This window comes from Maylandia zebra, linkage group LG11 (genome assembly GCF_041146795.1).
Source record: "Maylandia zebra isolate NMK-2024a linkage group LG11, Mzebra_GT3a, whole genome shotgun sequence".
NCBI classification, from domain to species: Eukaryota; Metazoa; Chordata; class Actinopteri; order Cichliformes; family Cichlidae; genus Maylandia; species Maylandia zebra.
In genome coordinates, this window is record NC_135177.1 from 19616423 (window position 1) to 19630621 (window position 14199).

The following is a 14199-nucleotide window of genomic DNA, read 5'->3' on the forward strand; positions in this document are numbered from 1 at the left end:
AAAACAGCACCAGCAATGTAGTTATATAATAAAATATTTAGGAGTAAAATGGCAATTTTTCTTCAACAAAAAAATACTAATATTAGTTATTTACTGGCATAATTATTTACAGGACCTGAATAATTCTTCCAACACCGTGGAGCTGTGGCTTTGGTCATCTGCAAGAAATCAGAATCAGAATCAGAATCAGAATACTTTATTGATCCCTGGGGGAAATTATTTAAGAAAACACATGTGCGTAATCGGGCACACTTCTAGATATATATTCATAAAGAGAGAGTATATGTGTGTATATAGAATGTTAGTTTCTTTTCAATCAGAATACATAGGTTACTTCCCACAGGCACCGTGAATAGAATTTAATTTATAAGAAATAGAATAAATAAAATACAAGATGTAATATAGTATGTGATGTGAACTGTTGGGCATTCTGTTATTTTTATTTATTATTTATTTATGTTTTAAGCATAAGCGGAAGAGAATGGACGTTTTTTTTTTTTAGTCTTGACCCTCCCCTGTAGCTCAGTGGCAGAAACCGGTAGGCGGTATTGTGCAGATCTCTAAATTGATTGGAGGGCTCAGCCGTCATCATTGCACGTACTATTACGTCACACGTAAGGTCAAGAGGAAAGAAGTATGGCTGCTGTGTTGAGGGGGTCTCGGTATCTAGTAGGAAGGTGTTGCAAGCATGTTGACTTTGTGTTTGGTAAGTACAGTAAACTGAGACCGTGTGCGCACTGCGTAGGGCGCCTCGCGTACTTTGCAACCCAAAGTTATTCTTTGAAAGATCTTCGTGGTGTGAAAACGGCATTTTTTCTTGAAATGTAGAGAGAGAAGTTTGAGTAGAAATTTCGCTGGACTGAGTTTAGCTGCTGCAGGGCATTCTGTTGACGATTAACTGCTTAAGGATATTTTTTTGTTAAAGATTACACCCTCCTTGACGGCGAGTTGTCTACCAGAGCTACACACTACTCATTATTTCAAAACGGTCCAGGACAAAAATTGTCATCGTTTGGTCTCACGTCTTACCGTGTCTTGCCTTTTTATCCAAGGCACATTATGCAATATTACCACTACACACTGTAGACATAGACATGGTCTGCATCTTTATAACATCTTACAGTTGTTTAGAGAAACTGATGAGGGGGGAGAAATGTAAATATTTGAAAAAAAAATGCTGTCTTTTGGATAGCATAGATATTATTCAGAATATGAATAAACAAAACGCAGTGATTAAAATTCCCCCAGACAGGCATGTGTTGTATCTGTTTTTAATGTTAATACCAAGGCACAACAATGGTATTTATTCAACACGTAACTTTTAACATTGAAATAAGTTTGTGTTACGAATGATGCCCTTTAATTAAGTAAACATTAAAAATGGTGGTACTTTGATACTGCAGGACAAATGCACTATGGACTGAATATATTTTGTGTTTTAGGGAAGATTTCAATCTAAATATATATTTAAATAAAATTAATTAATTCTGTAATTTGAAATTCAGGTAATTATTAAAATTAAATTACTTCTCCGCATAAATAACGGGGACAATGTGTCTTATAATCTTCAATTTGGTGGTTGTTTTCCAGTATCCACAAGGTCTATGGCCTCAAAGACACAGGTGGGGTTTGTTGGTCTGGGAAATATGGGAAACCCAATGGCGAAGAACTTGCTGAAGCATGGATACCCAGTCATTGCTACCGATGTGTTCCCAGAGTCCTGCAAGGAAGTGCAAGAGCTGGGTGCTCAGGTAGTCTAAGCTGAATGTTCGCGCATCTTTGTGTTAAAAAAATAAAATGATTGTACATCTTGTAACACTTTTTTTTTGTTTTGTGTATGTGCCTGTTTGTTTTTGGGGTCTTTATTCCTCAGATTGTGGATAATCCGGCTGAGGTAGCAGAGAAGGCTGATCGTATTATAACAATGCTCCCCTCTAGTCCCAATGTCATCGACGTTTACACCGGACCCAATGGCATTCTTAAGTACTATTTTTGCTTCTCTTTGAATATGTGCTGCATGTCATGCTCCCTTATCTCTTATCTCAGATTTATCTAAACTTATTGAACCTTTATCAACAGAAAGGTAAAGAAAGGCTCCCTACTCATTGACTCCAGCACTATTGACCCAGCTGTGTCAAAAGAAATGGCTGCTGATGCTGAGAAGATGGGGGCCGTTTTTATGGACGCACCTGTATCAGGAGGTAAGTTTAATATTTTATTTATTAGTTTTATTATTTTCACCTGTGTTTTTCAAACATATTACAGTTAAGGAGTTTGATTATTTGATAAACAATTTTTATTTGATTTGAATAGATTTTTGTTTCCCTGGATAGATGTACCGTATTTTGGTTCAGCTTTATAGTATTTGTGAAATTGCTGGCTTCCCATTAAATTACTGTGTAGGACAAAGTAATTTAAGGGTATTAATAACCTGTCCTTATATCTTAATACTCCTGAGGACATTCTTCTGATAGCAATGAGAGACTGATGCATTGCAGCTTTTCTTTCATGTAGGCTAACAATGGTAGATGGTTAACAACCATGGACAAGGTCAAATGCTATGAAAAGGTATTTGCCCTTCCTGGTTGTTCTTTTTTTTTTTTTCCATAGTGGTTTCATGCTGCAGATCATCAAACAAACTTAAATATTAGATAAAGATAACTGGATTAAAATAATTAAATACAAAATGCAGTTATTTGTATTTTTTAAATAATGATTTCTTTATTAAGGGGGAACAAAGCTATTTAAACTTACCAGTGGTATGATCTAAAAAAAACTCAAGGACAGCTGAGAAACAGAGTTAATGACATCAATAAGTCTGCAAAGGGTTACAAAGCCAATTGTAATGCTTTGGGACTCCAGTGAAACATGGTGTGAGCCGTTATCCACAAATGGAAACATCGTGGAACAGTAGGGAACCTTGCCAGGAGTGGCCGGCCTACCAAAATGACTCCAGGAGGTCATCCAGGAGGTCACTAAAAGAACCCAGAACATTATCTAAAGAACTGGAGAAGTCAGAGTTCATGATTCAACGATAAGAAAGAGACTGAACAAAAATATCATTCATCGGCGAGTACCAAGGGGAAAACACTGCTGACCAAGAAGAACACAAAGGCTCATCTCACATTTGCCAAAAAATATCTTGATGATCATCAAGACTTTTGGGGAAATTATTCTGTGGATTGATAAAACAAAAACTAACCTTTCTGGAGGGTTTGTGTCCCATTACATCTGGAGTAAAACTAACACATTTTATAAAAATAACATCATGCCAGTCAAACATGGTGGTGGTAGTATGATGGTGTGGAGCTCCTTTGCTGCTTCAGGACCTGAACGGTTTGCCATAATTGATGGAATGTTAAAGTCTGCTCTCTACCAGAAAATCCCGAAGAAGAATGGTTGGCCTTTAGTTTGTGGCCTTAAGCTCAAATGTACTTGGATTGTGCTGCAGGACGTTGATCCAAAACACAACAGTCCACCAAGTCCACCTCTTAATGGCTCAAAAAAATAAAGAGGAAGGTTGTGATGTGACCTAACAAAGTCTGGACTTAAAACCATTCTTTCCCCTTAATAAATGAATAATTTTAAAAACTGCATCTTGTAGTTACTAAGCTTATCTTTGTCTAATATTAAATTTTGTTTGCCACACTGACATGTTTCAGATCAATGTAAAAAAACAAAAACAAAAAAGTCAGGAAGTTGTCGAGCACAGCACTGGATATGCAAGTAACTCCTCCAAGCCAAAAGCTGAGACTTCTGACTACTCCAGTATTCAGTTTCTATGTCAGTGACAGGGGATTCATTCCCCCACCCCTTCTGTTCAAACCTTCTGTTTGCAAGGGGCAGTTAATCAGTACAAAGCTGGTTTAAAAGTTGGGTGGTCCTAAAGAGACAATATAAATAGCTTTTTTCATAAACTGAGAATCTACACCAAGATGAATAAAAAAAATTTTTATGTGATTTGAATAGATTTTTGTTTCCCTGGATAGAAGCATTTTGGTTCAGCTTTATGGTATTTGTGGAATTGCTGGCTTCTTGCTAAGTAACTTTAGCATAGCACAAGAATCTAAACATGGAAATGGATCCACGTTAACTCTGTGAGATTTATGTATGTCAAACCTGTAGCACCACAAAATGTGATTAGCTTTTGACAATTTGAATTTTAGATGATTAAAATGGCAACTCTAATGAACACTGTCTTTACCAATACATCCAGATTAACTTTGAATAGATAAAGACATCCAAATACGTCTTTCTATCACAGCAAGTTCAGTGTCACTCGTGCTGATTTGTTTTAGTGTTTGTTAATAAGAAATACCACCATCGTGCTAAAGGAGGAGAAATGGCTTTGCCTTCAAAGATGCTTTATAGCTGTGTGTGTGTGTGTGTGTGTGTGTGTGTGTGTGCGCGTGTGTGCGCGCGTGTGCGCGCGCGCGCTCATCCTCTGGCTTTCTTGAGATCCACAAAGAAGCACAGCTTCTTTGAACTTGACCTAATCGCTGTCAAGACAGCCACTTTCTTTGAGTTGAAGTTGGTCCTTTTTTTTTTTTTTTTTTTTTTATGGACTGGCTCTAAAGATTACTAATGATTTATATGCGTCCACCCCATTGTAGTGCACATGGATTAAAGTTGTCCTGCTTTCTGGCTCAAACTTCTTTGTGTGGTGGCGGCAGTTTAAGTAATGCAATCTGAACCGTATGTCATGCTCTGACAGCACGTCAGTCACCAGGCTTTAGCCCCGAAATGAAGTGAACATCTCTCTTTCTGTCAGGCAGAAATCAAAAGGAGTACAGTGGCAGTGTGGTGTAAGCTTAAACTTAAAAGCACACACGGAGAGAACATAATTGAGTCAACATGTGTTTTAAAAGTTGTTTCTTTGGGTGAATAAATGTTAGGACCAATTGAGAAACCAGACTGAAATCTTTACTGTACCAAAGGCCACAGTCAGAAATAAGAGAGGGATGCTGAAAAGGAAAATCAATGTCCAAAACTGTTCATATCACAAGGAAGGCTTCATTTTGAATGTCTATGACATGGAATTGGATGGCAGAATTCCTCTAGACAAGTCTGAATTACATTTGGCAAAAAACATTAGCTTTGGAATTGATCATCATCCCAGCCTTGCAAACTGTTGGCTAGTTAGTTAGTGTACAACACACAGGGTGTAAGAAATGGATTACACACACATTCCGAATGCAACACACACACGCTCCCAAAACCTAAATGATGTCAACAAATCCCACATCTTATTCGAAAGAAGCAGTTTTAACCTAAATCTAGACTCTCTGAATGTTCTTATAAAATAAATACATTTGTGTCTAGTTTCAATTTATAAGATAGATTTGCTCAGATTTTCATCTTTTTAGATGTGCCTTTGAGTACATTTTGGTAATATTTAAATGATAAATTATATCCAATATTACCAGCAGTTTAAAAAAAAATTAAAAAAAATAAAATCCATATACTTGTCCCCGTTACGTCACTACTCTTCAATATCAAATAAATTTTCCGTCTATACTTTACTGTAATCCAGGCAGTTTTCAGTGTTGTGCAGATGACACAGCTGTGAATGTTGTTAACTGCTTCCTGCGTGTCTATGAAGTTAATCAGAAGTCGTGGTTATCTCTTTCATCACAGCTACTTGTTATATTGTTAAATGCCTCGGCCAAGTGTCCATGCTGTTCCTTTGAACAACACAGAGGCACTACATTGATATGCCAGCGTAGTTGTTAAAGCTTTTGGTTTACAACATAACACACAGGTTGTTTTTTTTTTTTTTGTTTGTTTGTTTTTTTTAAATGTACCTTGTTTCAGGATGAGTTTCAAAGGCATTACCCATGCTTTTCGTGCTTCTCAGCTTGCCTGTTGTAACTCCCAGCACAGTGTCTTTCTAGATTCCCATTAATACAAAAGGCTTCAGGCAGACTGCGCAGAAGGATTACGGAGTCACATATTCCGCCCATCCTGGCCCTTCTCCTCTGCTGGGTTCCTGTAAACTTTAAGATTAATTATAAGACACTGTTGGTTAATTTCTTGGCACCCAGTGGCTTGCACCTGGTTATTATATTTGCCAAGGTTTTAACCCCATATGAACCTGAATGCATGCTTAATGCACAAAAGAATCCAGCAACAGCTGGTTTTATATTAGGGCAAATCCTGACCAACAGTGGGAGAAAATACATTTATCTACAACTTATTTGCTTTCAGCTCTTCCATTTGTTGTCGATCATCTTAATTTTTCATTCAAGTCTTTTTTGGAGGGATTTTAATTATATTTTATATCTATATTTTTATACGTTTATTTTATTTTTTGTGTGTTTAACCTCGCATACAGTCTCATTTTTGTCATTTCCATGACCTACAAGATTTGAGTTGACAGAATATCACCTTTTATTTACTTTTTTCTTCGTAGTGGGTCTCTTTTGTTTGCATTTGAATCACAGCACCTTTATTTTAAAGAAGGCAGGAAACTGGGAGTGCAGAACACTAATAAAAAAAAAATGCAACAAGATCTTTTCTCTTTTTTTGTTTTTTATAAATGTCATATTAAACTAAAAATATTCCACTAGCCCTGGATGTACTAATGAAATCTGTTCTTCTACACTATGCTGAATGTGTAAAGCATAGAACGGTAGCTGCTAATAAGGCTGCGTGGTTATGGATAGTATATTTTTAAAATTAGTTACTACTTAGATAATTTGCCTTCTTTTTAAATTTTTATCAAACAAATGACACTTTTAAAAAATGTAGCACTGTATACCAGATGTTGTATGTAACCATGGTTTCCCTTTCCCAGGTGTGGGTGCCGCCAGCTCGGGTAAACTGACTTTCATGGTTGGAGGAGCAGAGGAGGAATTTACTGCTGCTAAAGAACTCCTGAGCTGCATGGGAGCTAATGTGATCTATTGCGGTCAAGTTGGAACTGGACAGGTGTGAGCCGTTGTCTGGCCTTTGTGATTCTGAGAAACACTGATCATGTGTCCACAGGTTCATTCGTAACCATTTCACAAAATGAGAAATGTAGATGTCACCTAACGAATTACCATTTTGTTGTAGGCTGCTAAAATTTGCAACAACATGCTTTTAGCTATTGGAATGATCGGGACTTCTGAGACAATGAACTTGGGAATCAGGTGAAAACGCTTACTTAGCATTACAGAAAATGGATGACAAATAACATCATGTGGTTAAATTCTAACATTGGTTTCAAATCCCAGACTTGGTCTTGATCCCAAACTTTTGGCCCAAATCCTGAACATGAGTTCAGGCCGGTGTTGGTCTAGTGACACCTACAACCCTGTACCAGGAGTCATGGAAGGAGTCCCCTCTGGGAATAACTATCAGGGAGGCTTTGGCACTCAGCTAATGGCTAAGGTTAGTTTGTAAACCTCACGGTCACACATATGAGGGAGGAATTTTATTTTATAGTCATAACATTTCCTCTCAGTGATGTCGACGGCTTATTGCCAGCAGCACCATTATTTTTAAATAAGTGTTTTGTCATTCATAAAGTATTTGTTTATGGTGTATTTATTTCTGTGCCTTACTTTAATGACAGCAACTCATTAATACAACACTGTGGTCTTCTAACTTGTGGTTTCAGAATGACATTTTCCGCTTTGATTGTGTTTCTAATGTATGTGGGGCTTTTTTTTTTCTTTCAGGACTTGGGCCTCGCTCAGAACACAGCAACCAACACAAAGACGCCTGTCCCTCTCGGCTCCTTAGCCCATCAGGTGTATCGTATGATGTGCGCACGTGGTTACGGCAATAAAGATTTCTCCTCAGTGTTCCAATTTTTGCGTGAGGAGGAGGGCCAGTAATGTCAGCCTCCACGCCGTCCACAGCCTTTCCATGCCCAGCTCTGCACAGGACTAACATAGCGTAGTTAGGGTGCATTTCACCACAAGGGCTTTTTTTTTCTTTCTTGAAGGTCTCAGAGCTCCAAAGTGTGACAAATCAAATGAAAACTTCATTCCTGTCAGGAAATCATGTATCCTGTGTGATCTATCCTTTTTATAGTAAAAACACTCATTTCATTTTTTATTTACAAGATGTTGAATTATCATCTATGTATCTAAACTTTTAGCAGAAATTCTTCTTAGGGTTGAACAACTACAAATGCAGTTTGTTCTCTGCGTATTTATCTATTGTTTGCAATGGTTTCTTTATGTTGCTGTTTTGTTTTTTGTTCATAGGGGAGTTGATGCTTGGGTGTCATGTGGTATCCTGTTTAAAAAAACAAAATAAAGAACAATGTTGGCGTCTTTAACGGATTTATTTATTTGGATTTTAGCTTCAAATTGACTTCAGTTTTAATACTTTTTTTTTTTACTCTTGCGCTTTCATTGTGACCTTGTACAATGGCAATACGTTGTGCCCAGGAAGCACCTCAAATAACCCAATGTGCGCAGTCCGCAAACTCGCAATTAAATGCAGTCAAAATTCACACACTCGGAAAGAAGGATGCTAATTCTCGCGAAAGAGATGGCAATTTAAGATTTAAATACATTGTGCAGCTCCTATTTGGTCTCGCACTGCGTAATTTTCACCCCATGCTTCAGAGCACTAGTAAGTTAAATAGCTCCCAAATGTTACTTCGTATCGTGTGTCTTCTGAATTAGAAGTCACGGTAAAATGCTGAACAAACAGCTGCCACGGGAAACTTTGCTGCAGAGGGGATGCAGTGATGGGATGCGGCGTGATAGAGAAACACATGCAGGGGCAAAACTTGTAGAACAACTTATTCTTCCCCGCTCTCTAAGATTTTCATATTTTTTGCGCTTTGACTCGTCAGGCTAAGAAACAAAGCCGTGGTAAACTGCTGCACCAGGTTGTCCGCCTCATTAGTTTGGGAATCTACCCCTCTCTTATATCCCCACTTACGCCAGACAGGAGGACGGCATGTTTCTGATCTAGTTTGCCAAGAACCACTGAGAGGCCAAGGTGCCATAGGTCATGCGATCACAAGACAAACCCATAAAAAGTCCATTAAGCACTGTAGGCTAAGAGCTGTGTTGTCATCTACTTGATAGGTACTGCAAACAGAGCAGCACTTTGGTCTCCGCAGACAGTAACACACAAACATCAGCGCGCATGACACGCCGAAGCTCAAGTTATGGCATCTTTATTTTTTAAAATAAATTATACATCCAGCCGTGGGTTTGGTTTCTTCTCTCTCTCTCTCTCTCTCTCTCTCTCTCTCTCTCTCAAAATAAATAAATAATATGTGTATTTGATCATGGATCGTGTCAGCCAAACGAGGTTCTTTCAGGCTCTGCCTAAAACTTCTTTCATTGTTTGCAAAAAGTTGATATATTCTAATGTTGATCGTGTTAAAAAAAAAACACATCCTCGGTGTTTTTTAAGTTCCAAATGTAATAAATGGTGGCTTATCTTTTCTGTTTTTAATTTAAAAATGTAATAAAATTAACAATTAATATGTTTATCTATCTATATTGTTTTTTATGTTTATATTTATATATATATATATAGCTATATTAGGAGGTGAAAAACAAGCCCTATACAAACAGAATTATAAGCATCAGTAAATCTGTCTGTGTTATCCGCCTAACTTCAGAGTCTTCTTCTATATTTAATTTATACATTTCTAGGTTCTTTGTCTTCTTTCTGTTGTGTTTGTGATAATTAGTCCAGTATTTAGAATCTGCAATCACAGTTTCCTGTTAATCACTGAATTTTCAGACAAAATTACGCAAAGTAGTTTAATGCTGAATCTTGCGTGTGTGTCTGTGTGTATGAACACACTGAAATCATCTTTACTGATTTTCCCTAATTTTCAGTCCGTGATCGACTTTCAGTTGAGTAAACTGCTCAAAAACTGATTTCTACTAGCTGTTATATTCATTTTAGAAAGGCATCCGCTTTTTAATGTGTGAACAACTTGGCTCAGATTCCTTTCGAGCCAGCTCTCATTTATTGTAGCTCAGCCGCTTTTGAAATGCGGAGATTTTTTTAGATGGGAAAAAAAATGCGAAGTAGCATAATGTTTAACAAAAAGCAGATTCAGGGTAGTTTATCGTGACAATGCAATAAAAAAAACAAAAAGCGATAAAAACAATAAGTATTATGAGTTTTTTTCCCCTGAAATCCAGCCTAGACTACTACTCACTCTTGCCTATTAGCTATGAACTTGGGCCATAAAGATTTACGGCCTCAAAAGGTGGGAAAACGCTATTAAAAACACACACACATATATATAAACATATATTTTTTTAAAAGGTGCTCAAATTTAGTTGGGTATACATTCCTCTGCGTTTGTGGTTTCAAACTTAAAATAACCACATAAATTTTAAATGAAAATAGTATGTAAATTCCCTCCCGTCCGTATTCACCTTTTCAGTGGCAGACTCACTTGCACAGACTTCCACACGGGCTAAAATGTAAACATTGGATTTGTTGCTGGTTGCACTGCAGACCGATGAGAATATAGCATCTGTTTATGGTAATATCTGCCCTACTTCTCCGAGTTTTTTAAAAGCTCTGACTCAGGAAAATAGTAACCCACGTGACCCTACAAAGATATAGGTTTAGCATATTTCCCAGAAAGTCCTTCATTATTCTTCTTATTATTAGAGATTTTATTCTTACTTAATTGCAAAGTCTTATCATAGGAAGGGAATGGTGCAAATTCAAGTTACTCCTCGTGGAAACCGGTGCCGCCCAAGCAGTCCGCGGAATTTAGCGCTTCTTTGTCTTTGTGCTTTAAGTGTCATTTTGGCAACACTGCAACTTCAACTTGACCTTGGCCCTCCGGCTGCGTCTCACTCGCATGAGGTAGAGTGCAACCAAATGCGCAATGTTTGTTGTATTTTGTGGACCCCAAATTTGTGTTTGCTAAACGTGAGAACGGTTTCATTTTTGATTTATTTCATAAAATGCATTAAAATATATCCTTAAGAGATGTGCTTACAGCTTTGTTGTTTGTGTGTGTGTGTGTGTGTGTGTGGGGGGGGGGGGGGGGGGGGGTGTCTGTCATCCTAGATTTAGTAAAAATCTGCACGTTTTACTTAAAGCGCATTCAAAACATGTAATGTTTGCAAAACTGGTTTAAACCCCACCAAACACTGGGAGTGTGGAAGTATTATTTTCTTTATCAGTCAAGTTAAAACATGTTTCATTGTACGGGCGCGTGTGCATACAACTTCGCAGGGGAGAGAAAAAAAATCAATAATCACTTACTGCTTATTTCAAACAGTGCGTTACACAGTAATAAAATATGACTGCCTCCACACGAGGTTCATTCGGTGTGAGACTCCAAAAATCGTTTCCGATAGAAAATAAATGCCTGCGGGTCTTGTTGGCAAATACTGGATGCACTGACGTGCGGTGTCTTCTCAAACTCAGAGCCTGATCTGCATTATCTCGTGTCAAGACGTTTATCGTCTCCTTTGCATATCACGTGCTTGGCCCTGGCCAATAACCTTACGATCTTTACGTACTCAGGCGTGTTGGTATCGTTACTCTGCCCGAGTCCCTGTTTGGGCTCAGTCGAGGGGATTTTGAAAAAGAGTTGGTCGTCTCAATGTAGGGAATGCTATGACCGCCTCATTACTCCTCCACTCGCACTGGATTGACCCGGTGATGTTTCTGTACGAGAACGGTTTGGATGAAAGAAGCAAGAACATGGAAGGATTTACCGGAGGCAATTTTGCTGCAAATCAGTGCAGGAATCTGTTAGCGCATCCAACCTCACTGGCGCCCAGCACCACCTACACTGCGAGTGAGGTGCCAGTGTCTGGCATGGGGGAACCTGGCAAACAGTGCAGCCCCTGTTCTGCGACTCAGAGCTCGCCCAATGCATCTTTGCCCTATGGATATTTTGGCAGCAGTTATTACCCTTGTAGGATGTCACACGGCAGTGTTAAAGCGTGCGCACAGCCTTCTGGTTATGGCGATAAGTACATAGACTCATCGGTCTCTGGTGAGGAGTTCTCTTCTAGAGCGAAAGAATTTGCTTTTTATCAGGGGTATTCCTCTGGCCCTTACCAACCCAGCTACTTGGACGTCCCTGTCGTACCTGCGCTGAGCGCCCCATCTGAGCCAAGACACGAGTCTCTGTTGCCCATGGAGCCTTACCAGCCATGGGCCATCACCAACGGTTGGAGTGGTCAAGTTTACTGCACCAAGGAGCAACCACAGTCAAATCCTCTGTGGAAATCCACTTTACAAGGTATTTAAGTTTTTTTTCTTCTTTTTTTTTATTTATTCATACAGAAATATGCAGTCTTTGCCGGCGTGTGTAATTAAACTTGCAAAAACACGTGCTTGCAGGGCTTATATATATCAGGTTGTTTTTTTCCCCACTTCATTTTGCGTTTGGACTTTTTAAAAATATATTTGTTGATGCATTTTTTTTTCATCAATCCAGCAAATTAACGAACTGATGTGCTTTATTTCCCAGAAACTATCTCTGGTGGAGACAACTCTGTGCGTCGTGGGAGAAAGAAGCGTGTGCCATACACCAAGGTGCAGCTCAAGGAACTGGAAAGAGAATATGCCACCAATAAATTCATCACCAAAGACAAAAGGAGAAGGATATCTGCGCAGACAAACCTGACAGAGAGACAAGTGACAATCTGGTTTCAAAACAGGCGCGTAAAGGAGAAAAAAATCGTCAATAAATTCAAGAGCTCCAGTTAGCTCCGAGGATGGTGAAAGGTGGACATAGATGCCCTTTAATCCGAAAAAAAGAAAGCAAAACAAAAAGAAAGAAAAGAAAAAAGAAAAAAATACCTGTGCTATAATTTATTACTTTATGAACGCTTTTGTTGTCGCCATAGGCTCTGTTTTGTCCTGCACATTTCCTTCTCCTGTTTTAATTGGAACCAGCCTATACGGCCTGTTGACAGAAGATCGGAAATGATTTTGGAACACGTTGACCAAGGCAATTGTGCGTGGGATGCTTTAATATTATTAACCAAAGACATTCTGCTTTGAAAAAAAAAACTAAAAGAAGAGAAGAAGAAGATACACGCTGTCCGCTCACGGGCCTTTCTTCTACTTAATACAACACTGAAATCAAAGCTGAATCACTAACAGTGAAAACATTTATAGACAGTGTAATGCTAAATAAAAATGTCACTGCATATAAACAGGCCAGGCTCAGGTAATCACGGTCAAATTCACATATTAATTACAGGATTCAATTCTTCACACACGTTCTTGGCGGCTCGAAAAAAAACAAGGTTAAAAAACCATCTACTTACTGAACTTATTGAAATAAACTTTATCCTTTAGTATCAACCAGTAGTTAGGTAAATGTCAAACTCGAGACTGGCTTGTGTACTTCAGTACTGGCCTCCAGTTTATCCGCAATTCTCTCTTTTTTTCAAAGTTTTTCTTCTTTTGTTCAAAGGAATTCTCCTGCCAACGAGCTGATAACCTACATTAATTTCCTGGCTTTCAAGAAAATATAGGCATATTTAAACATGTAAATACTATGACTGTGACATCTATCCTCCCATTTTGACAGCAATAGACAACTTTTTTTATTTTAATAATAAATGTTTGAGAGTGTAATTGTGTCTTTCATTGCTCGTTTTTATTTCTGTCCGGTTGGAATAAAAAAAGAAGAAGAAGATGGCTTTCCAAAATCCTTCTCCTGGTAGAATATCATTTTCAACAATCAGTGCAGTATATTTCCTGTATGTAGGCCAACAGGCCTTTATGGAGAGTCTTGTCGTTGGACTGGAGCCTTTACCATTAAAAGATTTTATGTCGCCATCTAGTGGCGATGTTCCGTCAGCACAGCGCAGCGCGTCTGCTCATCGACTGCAGACATTTGTCTTCATGTCTGTCTTCACACAAGTAATGAGTAAGTGTGTGTGTGTGTGTGTGTGTGTGTGTGTGTGTGTGTGTGTGAGAGAGAGAGAGAGAGAGAGAGAGAGAGAGAGAGAGTAAGAATGAGAAAAAGGGAAAATCCTCGTTGTTTTAAACCTGACAAACAAGTCTATTATTAAAGTGTGTCGTGTGCCTGATTGATCAGCTAAGGTAAGAGTTCAACACAATTGTTTATCTCATTAGCAATAGCATTTAATCAATAGCTTTAGCATATCGTTCAAATATCGTAGTATTATGTAAGTACATTTTTAAAGACACATCTGACAAATATGAAGTCGTGGCAAAGTGAAATAGGGATGTTAATAATTATAATCACGCGCACACACACACACACAC

At 38.3% G+C, this 14199-nt stretch overlaps 2 protein-coding genes across 2 annotated transcripts; both read left to right on the top strand.

Annotated features, from left to right (window-relative positions):
• Positions 1 to 576: 576 nt before the first annotated feature.
• Positions 577 to 8272, top strand: hibadhb (3-hydroxyisobutyrate dehydrogenase b). Its single transcript, XM_004541485.5, has 8 exons — positions 577 to 706; positions 1591 to 1751; positions 1874 to 1983; positions 2080 to 2201; positions 6797 to 6930; positions 7057 to 7133; positions 7218 to 7374; positions 7665 to 8272. The coding sequence occupies exons 1-8, from the start codon at positions 637 to 639 to the stop codon at positions 7821 to 7823; spliced, it is 990 nt and encodes a 329-aa protein (XP_004541542.1). The 5' UTR covers positions 577 to 636; the 3' UTR covers positions 7824 to 8272.
• Positions 8273 to 11505: 3233 nt separating this feature from the next.
• Positions 11506 to 13542, top strand: hoxa13b (homeobox A13b). The gene is made up of 2 exons (XM_004541484.3): positions 11506 to 12193; positions 12425 to 13542. Exons 1-2 carry the CDS (start codon positions 11560 to 11562, stop codon positions 12661 to 12663), a joined length of 873 nt encoding a protein of 290 aa, XP_004541541.1. The 5' UTR covers positions 11506 to 11559; the 3' UTR covers positions 12664 to 13542.
• Positions 13543 to 14199: the final 657 nt, after the last annotated feature.

What these genes read in the sequence shown, in the direction of transcription:
- hibadhb (XM_004541485.5), top strand. Translation starts at nt 637, where the DNA reads ATGGCTGCTGTGTTGAGGGGGTCTCGGTATCTAGTAGGAAGGTGTTGC. An exon ending in ACAATGAACTTGGGAATCAG is followed by an intron (nt 7,134 to 7,217) that starts GTGAAAACGCTT and finishes TTCAAATCCCAG; the next exon opens with ACTTGGTCTTGATCCCAAAC. An exon ending in GCACTCAGCTAATGGCTAAG is followed by an intron (nt 7,375 to 7,664) that starts GTTAGTTTGTAA and finishes TTTTTCTTTCAG; the next exon opens with GACTTGGGCCTCGCTCAGAA.
- hoxa13b (XM_004541484.3), top strand. Translation starts at nt 11,560, where the DNA reads ATGACCGCCTCATTACTCCTCCACTCGCACTGGATTGACCCGGTGATG. An exon ending in GTGGAAATCCACTTTACAAG is followed by an intron (nt 12,194 to 12,424) that starts GTATTTAAGTTT and finishes TTTATTTCCCAG; the next exon opens with AAACTATCTCTGGTGGAGAC.